The 16,621-nt window shown below is 35.8% G+C and overlaps 2 protein-coding genes across 5 annotated transcripts; both read left to right on the top strand.

The window, feature by feature from the left end:
- The first annotated feature begins 6,513 nt into the window (after nucleotides 1-6,513).
- On the top strand, nucleotides 6,514-11,832 carry LOC120258174 (E3 ubiquitin-protein ligase WAV3-like). The gene is given in 3 exon segments (XM_039265564.1): nucleotides 6,514-7,021; nucleotides 9,481-9,702; nucleotides 9,704-11,832. Coding segments are annotated over 3 exon segments (2,154 nt in total). The 5' UTR covers nucleotides 6,514-6,781; the 3' UTR covers nucleotides 11,396-11,832.
- A 636-nt stretch (nucleotides 11,833-12,468) lies between these two features.
- LOC120263502 (receptor-like serine/threonine-protein kinase NCRK) lies at nucleotides 12,469-16,588 on the top strand. Of its 4 annotated transcripts, XM_039271446.1 has the most exons (11): nucleotides 12,469-12,655; nucleotides 12,757-12,871; nucleotides 13,450-13,572; nucleotides 13,740-13,847; nucleotides 14,011-14,115; nucleotides 14,212-14,469; nucleotides 14,564-14,802; nucleotides 15,011-15,307; nucleotides 15,442-15,678; nucleotides 15,765-15,992; nucleotides 16,081-16,588. In XM_039271446.1, the coding sequence occupies exons 3-11, from the start codon at nucleotides 13,497-13,499 to the stop codon at nucleotides 16,411-16,413; spliced, it is 1,881 nt and encodes a 626-aa protein (XP_039127380.1). In that variant the 5' UTR covers nucleotides 12,469-12,655; nucleotides 12,757-12,871; nucleotides 13,450-13,496; the 3' UTR covers nucleotides 16,414-16,588. The 4 variants fall into 4 exon arrangements, with proteins under 4 accessions (XP_039127380.1, XP_039127396.1, XP_039127371.1 ...); XM_039271462.1 differs by lacking the exon at nucleotides 12,469-12,655 and having other exon boundaries at nucleotides 12,705-12,871; nucleotides 14,567-14,802; XM_039271437.1 differs by lacking the exon at nucleotides 12,469-12,655 and having other exon boundaries at nucleotides 12,706-12,871.
- The last annotated feature ends 33 nt before the right edge of the window (nucleotides 16,589-16,621 follow it).

Here is a 16,621-nt window from a genome sequence, read left to right as displayed (position 1 = left end):
CACTGGCGGGGATGATTTTGTTGCCAGCCAGCGCCCCAATGGCACGATTAGGGATCTTGTTTGCCTCTTGGAGAGGCCTCGTTTAATTTGTTGATAACCCTGAGATGCGGCTTACCAGAGATCTCTTGAGGGCGCCTAGCGGTGACTTGCGTGATCAGAAACAGGTGGAGGCTCACTGGGAATGGTATCTTTTCGGTTAAATCTTTCTATAATTTTATAAATGATGGGGGTTTGTGATGCCCGATTGCGAGGTTCTTCTGGAATAATTCTTTCCCAAAGAAAATCAACCTCTTTAATTGGCTAGTGTGGAAGTACAAAATCCTATCTCTGGAGAATTTGGCAAAAAGACGCTGTAATTGACTACCAACGGCAACATGTGTTTTATGCCATTCGGGCATGGAATCGGTTGACCATTTGTTCATCCACTGCTCTGTTGCTAGACAGGTGTGGGTCTATTTTTGTGCGGATTTTTGCATCTGCGGGACCCACTATGTCTATGAATATTGTCTGGGGTTCTTGGAGATCTTTCTTGGCGTCGTTGCTTAGAGTCATAAGGGACCTAGTGATTAAAGGCTATTGAGTGGAACATTTGAGCACATTAGAAATAATTGCAGTTTTCATGCTATTGTGGTGCCTGTTCACATTCTCATTCTGAAGATTAACCATATGCTTGTATCCTAGTTCTCAGCAGAGTCAGAGGGTCTTAAACAGAAGGTTAAGGAGTCTATGTCTATTGTTCGGTGTAGCCTGGAGTTTTAGGCCCTCGTGAGGAGGAGACCGGTAGGGTGCCATCTTATGAGGAGGTTATTGATCAGGGTACATGCTAGGGGGTCACTTGGAGATGCTTTGAGGAGACTTCTCCGTCTCCTTTTTTTTTGTGTTGTTGATCTGCAATTAGTGGGTTTTTGTTTTTCTGTAGTTTGTCTCTCATCTGTTGGTGGGGTTTTTTTGTACTTTCTCCAGTTTAATATATATGGTTTATCCACTTTTTTAAATATATATATATATATATATATAAATCTACAAATTTGTTGAGTATATGGTCAAACAAATAGTTAGCATGTGTTTTTTTTGTTGATCTTAGTTTTATTTGTTCTTATTTTTTCTCTGAATAAATCAATGATTTATTCATTTTCATTTTATTAAAAAATTAAAAATAAATAAATAAATAAATAAAGCATGCGCGCACACAGAAAATGGGGGAAGAGTGATGAAAGATTCTTGTGGAGACTCTTGCTCACGCAAAGGATGGCATATTTGAGTGGCTTAAGTCTTACCCACCCACAACAAATAAAACAAAACAAATAAAAAAAAATAAAGATAAAAAAAAAGGTTGGCATGTCTCACATATAAGAAGCTACCTAGTTGAGTTTATCACAAGTGCTTTCTTGCTGACCAGATTCTTTCAACCATATGCCCCATCATTCATTATGCTTGGTGCTTTCTTTCTTTTCTTTTCTTTCTTTCGCCTCCCTTTTCAATCTCTATCTCTCTTTAAATATGTGTGCATATATTATATATTGAATAAGGTGGTTTGGACCAAATTTGTTTTGACATTTGAAGCATTGGAGATTTCTCTCAAAAACAATTAATAAATCACTCAAAATATATTAGAGAGAAAAAAAATCAGTTATAAGTGCATACTGTATTGATCCTGCAATATATTATTTATTGAATAAGGGGGGTTGGACCAAACTTGTTTTGACATTTTAAGATTGAGAGATTTCTCTCAAAAAAACAATGGATAAACCACTCAAAATATATTGAAGAGAAAAAAATCGGTTACAAGTGCAGGCTGTATAGATCTCGCAATATAGTAATGTAAAAAGTTTGAGTATATGGTCAAAAACATAAAAAAATAATACTCATATAGAAAATACAAGATTTTTATAAAATGATTATTAAAGGGGATTATCCATCTCGCTATGTCGATATGGAGTGTCAGGGGTCTTTTAATTTCTAAGTAGTGAAAAAGCTTATATCAACACTAGAAAAGGTATATAGAAAGTTAAAGTTGTATTTGATAGTTGTTGCAGATTTCTCTAACTTAAGTTTCTTCATGTCTTGAACTGTTAATAACCAACTTAAAAATATATAATTAATTTTAATTAAAATGGAAATGGTGGAACATGGTCTTAATATAATATTCAGTTATTATTAATTTTTATTTGAAATTTCTTATTTATTTATTTTTTTAATAAAATTTGCCTCGGTTAAGTTTGAATTGGTTTTTGTCTTTTTATGAAAAATAACCCGGTGGGAGTCACTCTTCTCAATAGTTAATAAAGGTAATGTATTTATTAAAAAGAGATTAAAAAAAAACACTTGACTTGAAGATATTGCCAATAAATAAATAACTATAAAAACTCATAAATTTAGGTGAAGATAAAAGAACCTGTGTTTTTCTTTTTAATAAATTATGATTTATTTATTTTTTCAAAAAAAAATAAAAGAACCTTTTAATATGATCATAAGTATTAAAATAATAGTAATAAGAAAAAAAGACATAATGTTCACACGTGTTCAAGTTTTTCCATTTCTACCCCACCTATAATTGACTAAAAATCTTCAAGTTTGGTAGGATTCCAAGTGAAAATTACACCATCCAACAATTAGAATCATGAGTTATATAATTAAAACAATTAAGCATAACTTTTTTTATGAACCAATAAAATCGGATGGATGTGAATGGTTGAATTCTTTCATTCAATGTTTAGAACATGTTTTTTTTATATAAAAATGTATAAATGAGTCATTTTAAATATTGTCTGAAAAATTGATTTCTCAATTTTTTACGAGGTAAAAAAAATTATCTTTTTTTTATTACTAATAATTTTTAAAATTTGTATAAAAAAATAACTAAATACGATGCCCAAATTATCATATTATTAATAAATAAAATTTAATGACATTGGCAAATATGGCTTGATTAGGGAAGCTTGAATAATTAATGCACTCATTGAGACTTGTACAAAACAAAAGGACACAAGTTGGTGTTAATTATTTGTTAATAGTACCTTGAAAATGAAATCTTGTGAACTTGTCCAAGAATTAACTATGGAGATTGAATGGTTTGTTGGTAATGTTGACTGTTTGACATGTCTAAACATCAAATAATAATAATAATAATAATAATAATAATAATAATAATAATAATAATAATAATAATTAACAGGTTATATAAATGTTGATTTTTCGGCTGATATTTCTTGGGAACCGTCTTTGTCGTCATTTTTTTTTCCTTATTTTTAACATTTTGATGATTTATTTATTTTTATTAAAAAAATTATTAGATCATGTAAATAATTTATTTTTTTTTTTAATTTGTTTTTAGATCATGTTATACGAGGATGAATTATTCTATCTTGCATAAAAGATTAGAGAAAATATCCATAAGACAAGTTGTGAAGGAAATTGATAAATATATAATTATTGGCTCGTTTAGTCTTTTTATAAAAAAATAAAAATAAAAATAAATAAATAAAGACTTCATAAACTAAGCTTTCAAGAACTTAATGAGAGGGTGCTGGAGGTGGGTAAGGATGACCATGTTTATGTTTCCTCAACCCTAATTTTTGTGATACCTTTGAAGACAAATCACACCCTCTTAACTCTCAATCTTAATCTCCCCATCAATTTCCCAATTCTCAACTAACTAATATTAAGAATTAAGTAGTTTTTATTTTTTTTAATAAATATGATCAAATCATATATTTTAGCTATGCACAAATGTAAAATTAATACTTAAACACATTTGTATTTTTATTTTCTATGAGTTAAGATTCAAACCTATTTTATTAGAAAAACACAAATATCCTATGCAGAGAATTCAGTACCAATAGACTAAAAATTTATTGGCTACTCTTGTCTTTCTAGCAAATTAAAAGAACAAAACCACGTAATATAACATGTACAATATGTATTATATATATATATATATATATATATACATTCCTAGTTTGTCTTTCTTCAAGTATCATGGTCATACAAGATAAAATAGTGAAACTTCCATGTTGGTTCCAAAACCAATAAGATTATATTAAAATCTAAAACTTCCAAATCCTATCAAAGGCATTAAATAGCTCTTACATTTTACATACCATGTGATTGTTTTTTTTTATTTATATATTTTTAAAATTTTCAACAGGTAATGGGATCTTGTTCTCCAAAAAATTAACATATATAATGGATTAAATCAGGATAATATGATTCTAACATTAGATAATCTATCAACAGTGGCTTTAACAGTATGTTAACCTTATCATCCTTGTCTTGTCAATAGAGGATTTGCTAATCACCTTCTTAACTACATTTTCAGTCTCTCTTAGAGGCCGTTCATTTGAAAGGAACTGAGTGGAAGTGCGGAAGTAAGGGAAATGTCACTTCCCTGAAGTGGGGGAAATGATATCACTTTCAGTAGTTCTGGTGTTCATTTGTCAGAAAGTGAAAATAAAACTGGAGAATTTAAGAGTTGGGTGAAGTTCCATGAGTTCAAAAATGCCTTTGGAAGTGAAAAAAGTGAGTTTTTATAATTGGTTCACTTCCTCTCATTTCAGTAAAAAAAAAATTCTAAAATGAGTTTAATTCAAAATCCACTTCAGTCAGCACAAATAAATACCAAAAATGAGAAAAATTAGACCACTTTCGTCCACTTCCGCTCAGGTTTGACCTAAAGACTCATACTTGGGCACATAAGAACTCTTATTTTAGCTATGGTTTTTTTTTTTTAATATTCAGTTGAATTTAAATAACCATATTTTTAATTATTGCTCTTTTCCACTTATTTAGATTTTTCTCAAAATCAATCAAATGCTTTTTTTAAAATATTTATAAACCAAGACAAATAAAAAATCAAGTTGGAAAACTTTATCTCTATTGTCAAATAAAACCTTAAGTTTCTTATTCTCTCACATCAATACTAGTGAAAATGATGATCAACATTTGACTAATCTATGGCACTCAACCTCTTAATTTACATCAATTATTTTCTGAGAGTCACTGATATTTGTTGTTTTATTTGTTGTTCGCTTCAATATATTATTAGCTTGTCGCAATCATCGATGGACCATCTTATTTTAAATTGTAGCATTAATTTTATAAATTCATCATAATATTATTACTTTATTTATAACTTAATTCTCAAATAATAATATAATTAAATATAAACACCATTCTTTTAGGTTTTTTACCTTTTTTTTTCTTTGGTTTTTGTTTTATCTATTGTACTTTCAACCACTTCTGGTGATTTATTTTGTTAGAGCCACGGCTCCTTTGAGTGTTCTTTACTTAATGAATGTGGTTTATCCACTTTTTTTTCAAAAAAAAAATAAAAACAAAAACAAATGACAATTAATGTCCTATGTTGATTTTTTTTAAAAAAATTGAAATATGAAAAATAAATAATACCGAAGCCTGAACGAGTAAAAGATTTGAAATTTCATTTAAATAGAATATATTTAAAGTTGACTAATGTATTCGGAGTATCAATTGTCAATAAACATAATGACACGTTTTCATGGAAACCTTGAGATAATTTAATCATGCCTACTTCGTATCATAATCATTAAATCTTATAAATCAATCAAAGAAAAAAATTTTAAAAAAATTAATGAGGAGAATAATCATGTATTCCACTTAATTAAACAGTAATAAATTGGATAAGAAACAACTAATTCCAATCCCCACTTAATATGCCATCCAATGTCCAGAGGGATCATTATTCATTCCACTTTTCTTCCACTCTTTTCATCATTTCCACTTTGCCTTCCTATTTCTTTTTCTCTTTGTTATTTTATTTATTTATTTATATTATTTTTTTGCATTTTGAAAATTTAGATCTTATTTCAGCTCCTTTGGCCACACACTCTTGTTCTTTATCCTCATTCTTTGTGGCTCCAATGCCATTACCATTCTACATATTGCCCCTCCCTGCCTTCTTTATTACACAATTGCCATAATATATATATTTAATTTTTAATATTTTTTTGTTACAAAATGTATACAAGTCATATCCGGGCACAACCATGTCTTTTAAGCTCTCAACACATCTACTCCCTCACTCGAAACAATAGATCTGATGTCAATAAATTAAGAAATTGCTATTAATATAAGTTTATTATTATTTTTTTAATTATTCCTTAATTTTGTATTTTTTAATTCACTTAATACATTAATTTTTACCAAATAAATCTTATATTTTTAGTTTTATCTTAAACTATTTTTTTTTATCAAATCATCTTTAGTTATTGTTTTATTTTTTTTTAGCATTTAATTATTGTATTAGTGAATGCATGTGATGGTTAATGCACATAGATTAGGGACAATAATGACAAAATTAAATAATTTTTTTAATTATTATAACAACTCAATAAATATATAAATATAATTAAACCGCTAAAATTTAAGATTTCGGTGCTAATAATTATAAAGAGAAACGGCTGAATGGCATATACGTAAATAAAGTGAAATGGTAAGGGTATTATGGGAAGAACAGCTGATATAAGAGGACAGCGAAATTCCTCTACGCTACTTCTCCACCTCGCATTCCCAAAAGCCTGCTCTCAAAGCGCAAAGGTCAAAGCTTCTCTCTTTCTCTCTCTCTTGCTCTTGTTTTCTCGCCATCACTGCTGAGGTGCTCTCCTCTGACCCGTTTCTAGGGTTTCTCGAGACTAGCGAAGGCTCGGCGTCACCAAATCCAAGCTCCAGATCCAGGGCTGAGGCGGAGATGGAGGAGTTTTAGCTGGAGATTGGAGATCGGGGGTGCTAGAAACCCTAGGTGAGAATGGGAAGTACATGGAGGAAGGCTAAGCTCGCTTTAGGGCTTAATCTGTGTGTCTACGTTCCCAGAACCTTAGATGATGATGTCTCTCCTCCATCTGAAGAGCCGGAGACGAGGTTCTCGACTGCTGTTGATGGTTCGCCGGCTGCCGGCGGCTCGGATTTTGGGGTTCTCATGCCTACTACTCCAGTTCCGACTTCTTCTGGCCTTCGGCTGTCTAAATCAGGCAGCCGATCCTCAAAGGTCCTGTCTTTTTTTTTTTCTATTTATTTGAGAATTTTTTTTATGGAAAAAGATGGATTTTTTTCTTCTTTTATTACTTCGGCTTGATGTTTTTGATAATGTGGTGGTGGTGGTGGTGATGGCGTTGGTGCTTTCTTTGGGAACCTCTGAAGTTTGCGTCGTGGCATCTTTTGCAGCTGTTGTTTCAAATCATGGAGCTGGATGATGGTGTTTTGTTTTCTTCTTTCGTGGGCTCCTCTTCTTTTTTACTTGCGTTCATTGCTTTTGTGGGGATAAAGCGGTGTAGTCCCTTTAGGACCAGTGTCTTCTTGCCTTAATAGAATAGAAAAGGGGGACTCCTGATTACTTGCCTTTGTTTCAACCCATTAGTCCCACCCTGAAAGGGAAAGTGCCTTCTTGCTTGGTTGAATCACTGTTACTCGACGGATGAAAGCTTTGTTGCAAATCCTCAGCTTTCCATCATTTGCTAATGAATTTCTTTAGCTTCAGTGATACTTCTGATCCGCTTTCTTATTAATTGGTCATGGTATTGGTTTTTGATCGGTTTGCAATTTTCTTGTACTCTTTCTGAAGTAATTTGCTTTGTACGTGTCTGGCCTTGTAAATGGTCTTTGCTCTCTGTTTTTTTTATACAACCTTGAAACTCTGTAGGTTATTTAGTGACCAACCACTTTTCCCCGTTGAATATTAGAGACGGCATAAAAAACATAGCGTGCTTGTGGTCACTACTTAATTTGTCATTGTCTTTGAATAGTCTATTACACTATTAAATCGTGTTGTCCGTGCCACCTCACATGGAAAATAAGTTGAATACTTTACATCTTGAGCAGTTGACCTCCCATTGCCGCTTGGCTTGTATCCCTTAGAACATAGTGCTCTGATTGGACCTTTGTGAATTTTGCCAAGCTAGCTGACCTGCTGACTATGTTTGCAAATAAAATTACTGTATCATTTCAAGCAATGAAAGTTGATTAAATTTTTCCCCCCAGAAAATGCTTATCAAATTAACTTTCTTTCTATCTGTTAATGAGAAAATTTATGACCGGCTGTCTTTTTGGATTTTGCCAAGCTAGCTGGTCAGCCATGTTGCCAAATGAAATTACTGTATCATTTGAAAACATGAAAGTTGTTTTTCCCCTGGAAAATGATTTTGTTGACTTTCTTTTTATCTGTTATGTGAAAAATTTATGAGAGGCTACTTCCTTTGGCCCTGAAGAGATTTCTGTTCTCAGAAGAAGATTGAGCTACTTCTGACTGCTGAGGATATCTTAAAATTATTCATAATTTGATTTGCTTCGATGGCCTATGCTACGTCTAAGAACTATGTGCTTAATTGTTTCTCATCAACCTCAAAGCTCCCTGATTCTTGATAATGGGTTTCTTTAGGTTTAGGCAAATGAATATCATTATAGTAGCACTTGATCCTCCTCCTGACAAACACATGATGACTTTTTAGTTTTAGTAATTGCTTTGTTTGACAGTGATCATCTCAATTTAAATGTGGTGGTCCTGGTTGACAACTGGAGTCACACACAAAAGATGAAGGCCTTTTGTCAAAACAAAGTTTTAATTGGGGACCATTTTCTTGAATAATTCATGTTGTAGTTGGTTGTGACAAAACGTGAGTGAGGGAGGAAGCTTAACATAATATTACTTATAATTAGTTCGGAACTGTTGTGATTTGGTAAAGTTGGTTTTGGCAAAATAAACTTATAATTGTGGACCAGTTCTCTTGTATTTTTCAGGTTTGCTAATGGTTGTGACAAAACATGAATGAGGAAGGAAGTGTAATGTAATATTATTTATGAGAAGTTGAGATCTATTACTATATGGCAAAGTTGGTTTTCTGTGCCAATATTTGGGGAATATATAATTAACGACTCCATTGCAATGTGAATGCTTGCCTTTCTTCTGCTTTGAGTTAATCTAGCATCACTTTGGCTTTCTTTCTAAGAAGTGTGCAAGAAAAGATTAAAACTCTTGAGTGAGTGGCTTTGGAGGCAATCTTGCTTTACCTGGTTTTCATGAATTAAGTTGTTCCTCATTTGAAAGCTGCAGTGTTATTCTGTATATCATGTACATTTGTCAAAGTACTGATTTTGTAGTTTGTAATATAGGAAAATTTCAAATAGGAGAGTTGATTGAAAATAATGATCACATTGGCTGCTTTTTGTTTGTGGAATAGATGCAATTATGAGTCTGTTAGATTACACAAATGTGGAAATCACATGTTTGAAAATAACTTGGTGTTCTCCTAATAGGCCTTTCTTTATATGCATAAAAAAAGGCAAGCTGTTGCACTTTGTGGGAATGATCTTCCCTTTTGGCGTTGTGTGTGCTCAGGCTGTTGTGCTTGTTAGAGTCCATAAGTAATCCTTGGCTATTTCTGTGCCAACTTCCTTGCTTGCATTGTCTATTGAATTCCTTTTTTACTGATTCTCAAACCTTTGTTTTTTCAGCGAACATGTGCTATTTGTCTGGGCACTATGAAACCTGGCCAAGGTCATGCTCTCTTCACTGCAGAATGCTCCCACACATTTCATTTCCACTGCATCACCTCAAATGTGAAGCATGGGAATCATGTGTGCCCAGTTTGCCGGTCAAAATGGAAGGAGATCCCTTTCCAAGGACCCCCAGCTTCTGAGCTTCCTCGTGGAAGAACCAGAGGGAACCCGCTGAATTGGCCCACAAGATGATGGCTTTATGACTATCTTGCGCCGACTTCCTCGTGTTGACTCTTCCAACCGACCACATCATCTCACTCCTCTCTTCCATGCTTCAGAACCAGGTGTATTTGATGATGATGAGCCTTTGGACTCCCATACTGAAGCGACCAATGATTCTCAGCATGGGTGTATTAAGACAGTAGAGATTAAGACATACCCTGAATTCTCAGCTGTTCCGCAGTTAGCTTCTGAAGAGAACTTTTTTGCTTTAATCCACCTTAAAGCCCCTCTTGCTAGTACAAGGGAGATATCTGGCCAAAATATCCAGTCGAACCTGCCAGCCTCACAAACCACCCGTGCTCCTGTTGACCTTGTTACTGTGCTTGATGTTAGTGGCAGTATGGCTGGCACTAAGCTTGCCCTATTGAAAAGGGCTATGGGTTTTGTGATTCAGAATCTTGGACCAGCTGATCGGCTTTCAGTCATTGCCTTTTCATCCACTGCACGGAGGCTTTTCCACCTTCGTCTGATGTCTGAATCTGGCCGGCAACAAGCCCTTCAAGCTGTTAATTCCTTGGTCTCCAGCGGTGGAACTAACATCGCTGAGGGCCTTCGGAAGGGTGCCAAAGTAATTGAAGATCGAAAGGAGAAAAATCCAGTGTGTAGCATCATCCTTTTGTCTGATGGTCAAGACACTTACACAATCTCTGCTGCTACTGGTAGCCGCCATGCACAGCCTGACTATCGATCCCTTGTGCCATCATCTATCCTTGGTGGCTCAGGGCATCAAATTCCAGTACATGCCTTTGGTTTTGGTGTGGATCATGACTCTGCCTCGATGCATTCGATCTCAGAAACATCTGGTGGGACCTTTTCTTTTATTGAGGCTGAAGGTGTGATCCAGGATGCATTTGCACAGTGCATCGGTGGTCTTCTGAGCGTGGTGGTGCAGGAAATGCGGGTGGGGGTGGAATGTGGGCATCCTGGTGTGCGCATCAACTGCATTAAATCTGGCAGCTACCCTAACCAAGTAGTGGACAATGGTCATGTGGGATCGATCAATGTCGGGGACTTGTATGCTGATGAAGAGAGGGATTTCTTGGTCTCTGTTGCTGTTCCCCCCAGCAGTGAAGAGACTGTGCTGCTGAAAGTGAATTGTGTTTATAGAGATCCAGTATCCCAGGAGATGGTTCATCTACAAAGTGAAGAGGTGAGGATCCAAAGGCCAGGATCTCTAATGGCACAGGCAATGTCAATTGAGGTTGATCGACAAAGAAACAGGCTTCGGGCTGCAGAGGCTATGGCAGATGCTAGAATTTCTGCTGAGAGGGGCTCGCTCTCAGAAGCAGTATCCATACTGGAGGGCTGCCGGAAGATGCTTGCAGAGTCTCTTGCAGGCCGGTCAGGTGATCAGCTCTGCTCAGCACTCGATGTGGAGCTGAAGGAGATGCAGGATAGGATGGCCAGCCGGCAGCGGTACGAAGCTTCTGGACGAGCTTATGTGCTATCTGGGCTGAGTTCGCACTCATGGCAGAGGGCAACAACCCGTGGGGACTCGACAGATAGCAATAGCCTTGTTCATGCTTACCAGACCCCATCTATGGTTGACATGCTGCAGAGGTCCCAGACATTTAGTCCTTCAGTCCGACGCCCAAATCCACCGATCAGACCTTCAAGGTCCTTCCCAGCAAGACCACAACCTAGGTAACTTCAGCATTCTTCTTCGCAAATAACCAAAGAGAATGGAATGATTTTGTCCTAGTTTTTGTTCAATACCTCCCTATTTCCTTCTGGTTTTTGGTGGTGGGTGTGGAGACATATTGGAGAAAAGAAAAATTCAGCAGGAGCTATGGATTGCTATTTACATTGTGAAGGGGTGTAATTTGTGTATTGTAAATGAATAAGGATTGGATAGGTGGATGAAAATGGAAGGGGTGGATGGTGAAAGGAGGTGCTGCTTATTATTGAGTTGGGATTTTTTTTTTTTTGGGCTAAATTATCTAGTGGTTTTTATTTTTTTCCTTTTTTTGGTGATGTATATAAGAGAAGGCTTTCCCTTCGAATATTGGGTGGTATAAGGGGTGTACTCTGGGGGGTGGCATTCTTCTCTTGGTATAATACTTGATGCTCTCTATATTTGTTCCATTTCATTTCTCAAATCTATGGATCTTGTTCTTTCTACTCTTTTGTTATATTATTACTGGCTGTATGAGCGAAGTCTGACCCTTATCCATTTATACCTTGGAAACAATCACGGATTCCTTATTTATAATCTCAATCTATTTATTATAGTTTCTGATTTTCCATGTCTCCCCAGTTGTCTTGCATTTCAATTAATAATACACCAGAGACACAACACGGCATACTGTACACTGTTCAATATCTACAGTCTGTTTCTGTGGTCCCTCAACAGTGAAGTGTCATGCAGCAGTGCATTATATGTGTTGTTATGTATATGTAGGTCCCTTCTCTTGACATATTACCAGATCCGCTCCACACCGTACCACGAGCCGACACCAATCTAAATTGTAAGTCTGAAAGTTTTTACTATATTAATTTGCTCTATTTATTTTGTGTATTTATTTATGTCTAAACTCACAGATCCACCAAACTTTCCCAGTAATCAATACTTCTATGGGAGTGTGATTTGAGAAAGCAGGGGGTGAATCTAGAGGCTAATCCTTTTATTTATTACTGCATGTCTTCAAAGCAAAGGCTTTGTTTTCATCATAAATCATAAATACTCCCACTTTCACTCACATTTCTTCATAGCCGTTGAAGATTTGAATTCTGTTTCTTTATTGTAAAGCTGTGTTTTTTGTATTCTTTTTCTTTTTCCTCTCTATTTTCTGACTTTCATTTTAATGGTTGGAGAGTCACTTTCAAGTTCTGAGATGGCTGAGTTGGGTACTGGGGAGTTTTCTTCTTGACCTCTTGTTTTTTGTGGAGCTGTCTTCTCACTAGCGTTGTATTTCTCAATCAATATCCTATTTTCTTGCTCTTATTAATTTTAATGGTTCATCTGGTGATGTTTATCTGACCCCATTCCATTCCTTGTCTTGGATTCAGGCAGCACCTCTAGCACACTTATGCAACCAAGTGCAGGGTGCTTAGTACCACTGTCTTGTTTCTTTTATCAGTGAGCTTCCAGATTTGGAGTATCTCTCCTCAGAGATAATTTGGGGTATGTAACTTTCTCTCTTCCATGCTTGTTCTCAGAACTTATATTGGATGTTCCCCATTTGTTTTGTTTTGGGTTTTCTCTTTTTGTGGGTTTCTATCTGTTCTTTATGCCTGTTTTCTCATCAGAGGATAATTCATGTAGTCAACACACTCACTGGTATGTGTGCCATTTTGAATCATGTTTTAACACAGTAAATGTGGTTAGTTTGGTGAGCGGATATCTGTGTTCTTTTTCTTATCATTCATGTTTGTTTGGTGGATTGCTCAAGAATTAGAATCATCTTATTTTTGCTTATGCAGCACTCATCATTCATGTTCATTATTAATGTGATTGCTTTTTTTGTTTAAATTTCTTGTTTCCTACAGAAGTCATGCTCTGGAATCAGAATTATCTTTCCTTTACTTGCAACAGAATCCTCACTATTTTTCATTTTTGGATGTACTTGCTATTTCCAACTCTTGAAGGATTCTTGTCCTCTTTTCCAATATCTCTTGCTTGAAGAACTTCAACAATTTTGGCCTTCTTTCATGTCTAAATCTCAATATATTTTTGTTTTATTTATTGCGTTTCTGAAACAGGACAATAAATGGAATTGAATAATTGGTTGTCTTGAAGAATTAAATCAATGCTGATGGAGCTAAATTGGAAAATCACTCTCGGTTTCGTCTTTGCATCGTTCTGGTTTCGATCAATATCATGCGGTTAGTACTCAAAAATATCTCAATTGTGCGACAGACTGCTGATCATACACAATATATATATATATATATCAAACATAAAAGGCTGCGATAGATTGCAATTGGATCACTTTATTGAAATGTCAAGGAGTACAATTCACTGATTTCATTTTCCATTGAAATTCTTTTAGATGAGTTCGGAAGACTCAGATGGGCATGTATATGCGACCCCAATCCTCTAGAACCGCAGAATTACACTCCCACGATCAATTGTTCTACATCTTGTGATTGTGTCCTTGGTATGGCAACATTGTTGATTATTTTCCTTTAAATTATTTTTAATTCACATGTCAAGCTGATGTACTAATGAAGAAGTATTTATATTTGTTGTCCATTAAATCATGAAATCCTCAATGAGCATTCTGTCATTTTACATCGAATTATGATCATATATGTTGACAGATGGAGAAAGATGGAATTGTTCGTGCTCGTCTGAAGGTTCATCTCCCAAGACTCCAGGCTACATCAAAGACGCCGGTTGTTTTTCTGCTTGCAATTGCACATCTGGTATATTCTTAAATCCTCTCAGGATATAGTGTATTATATTAATGGAGCAACTCTAGTGATGTTGAGTTAATTTTGTATCCTATGTGGTGATGACAGACATGCTAGAATCATCGACAGCTGCAAAGAAGCCTTTCTCTAACAAAGCCGTTATAGCCGTCCTCCTACTCTGCGGCTTGCTCACAACGATTGCAGTTTTTGCTTCTGCAGCATGCTACTGCTATAAGAAGGACAAGCTCTCTGTCCAAACAATTACAACATTATCTGACAAGGAAACAAGTTGGAACAGTAGGATTAACTTGATGAGTGATCAGTCTGGTTCATTCCAAGGGTTTCCTGTCAAGAGCCCAATCATTGGTAAGATTATATCAATGTGCATCTCTTATAGTTTTCTTGAACAGATACTAATAGTAAGATATTTAATAAAAACTTGTATTCTGATCTCCCGCAGCAGGTCTTTTCCGCTGGCCGTCATGGTTGGGAAGTGAAAAAGGAGCTATACCAGGCACAATCACGCAATTTTCTTATGTGGAATTAGATCAAGCGACCAATAAATTTTCAAATGATAATCTCATAGGATGCGGGGCAAGCAGCGATGTATACTATGGCAAACTTAGAAATGGAAGAGCTATTGCTGTTAAGAAACTAAAGCCGCCTGCAGGGCAAGAAGACAATGACTTTCTGGCTGAGGTATTATTAGTTTTAGCCATTTTGAGAGCAATAATTACTAATTAGACAAACATTTTTGCTCATTTTTAAGGTGTTAATGATGCTGATAGCAGTATCATAGTCGATTCGATTTAAATCAAAATCTTCTAACTGTATTCATGAATTTTATCTTGATTCATCTGCATGCTCTTCTGACATAAGGATTATTGTTTTTCCTTTCATATCTTAGATTGAAATGCTAGCAAGACTAAACCACTGTCATGTAGTACCTTTGCTCGGATACTGCTTAGAGTCCCAAGGAAGACAATCTGTGAAGCTGCTAGTTTTTGAGTATTTAGCGAATGGTAATTTGCGTGATTGCCTGGACGCAAAAGGAAAGGAACCCATAGACTGGGAAACCCGTGTTGCGATTGCCATCGGAGCTGCAAAAGGCTTGGAATATCTTCATGAAGCAGCTGCTCCAAGGATATTGCATCGAGACATCAAGTCCACCAACATTCTTTTAGATGACAAGTACAGAGCTAAGGTTGAACCATGAGTTATCGCTTAACTTCTTTCATACTTAATAACCTATTCTAGTTTATTACTCAGTGGATAACCGATCAGTCATGAAGATTGAATCAAACATTTGACTTGGTTAGTTTCTTTTTTGATATGCAGATAACTGATCTCGGTATGGCCAAACGGCTAATGGCTGATGATATCACAAGTTGCACGAACTCTCCAGCGAGAATGTTAGGGACTTTCGGATATTTTGCCCCTGAGTACGCTATCGTGGGAAAGGCTACACTAAAATCAGATGTTTTCAGTTTCGGTGTGGTGGTTCTGGAGTTGATTACCGGTCGGCAACCTATACAGAAATCATCTAACAAGACCCATGAAAGCCTTGTAATGTGGGTAAGCATCCAAATGCAACAATTTCATTTAGTGCCAGTCACTCTAGAACAAGATTCAGAGAATGAAAAGCTTTCATGAGTTTGCAGGCAAAGGCTAGGTTGCGAGATAGTACGCTGGTTGTTTCAGAGCTGCCTGACCCTGTTCTGAGAGGTAAGTTCCCAGAAGAGGAAATGCAAATTATGGCTCATTTAGCTAGAGAATGCCTGCAATGGGATCCGGACTCTCGACCAACGATGAGTGAAATTGTTCAAATACTCTCCATAATTTCGCCTGATAAAACCAAGAGGAGAACCTTGCCTGCAAGTTTATTCATGGTAGCACAGCTTCATGCGATTTTTCTGCAGCCGAAGTTAGTTTAACTGTTACATACGTTTGTTTCTTATTTGACTGCTTCTCATTCAGGCCAAACAGGGTTCATCATCTTCATCCCAGAGTATCAAGAGCATTCCTGAATCAGATAGAATTGACGGTGGTTCCCTTGGGAACATGGAAAGGAGTTGTCCGTCTTCAGTGAGATGGAACGCGCGGAGCTCATGGCCTCTGGCAGTTGATAGATATATTTGCAAGGCTCCACAGAACAATGCAGAAATGATACTATCAGCTGAATACATGGAGAGACTAATATTCTTGACATCAAAGGGAAACCATAGCGGAAGGGCCTCCGATGATGGAACAGTTGACCTAACCGAACCCCGTTTTGAATCATTTGTGTCGTCAAATATTCGGTCACTTTGATGAAAAGAACATCACCAGAAGCAGCCTGAAGTCTGCTTGTATATATGTTTTATTTTATTTTATTTTTTTCCTTATAGGCACAGAAGGAAACAGAAGGGATGGAAGAAAGAAATGTTAAGGCTTGATTCTATTTGATCATATGAAGTTCCACTTAAATGGTCACTATTCATTGTGATCCTATTTCTCTCCTGCTAATCTGAAATATATT

The sequence above is a fragment of the Dioscorea cayenensis genome, chromosome 1 (genome assembly GCF_009730915.1).
Source record: "Dioscorea cayenensis subsp. rotundata cultivar TDr96_F1 chromosome 1, TDr96_F1_v2_PseudoChromosome.rev07_lg8_w22 25.fasta, whole genome shotgun sequence".
NCBI classification, from domain to species: Eukaryota; Viridiplantae; Streptophyta; class Magnoliopsida; order Dioscoreales; family Dioscoreaceae; genus Dioscorea; species Dioscorea cayenensis.
This window is presented reverse-complemented; position numbering and strand designations above follow the sequence as displayed.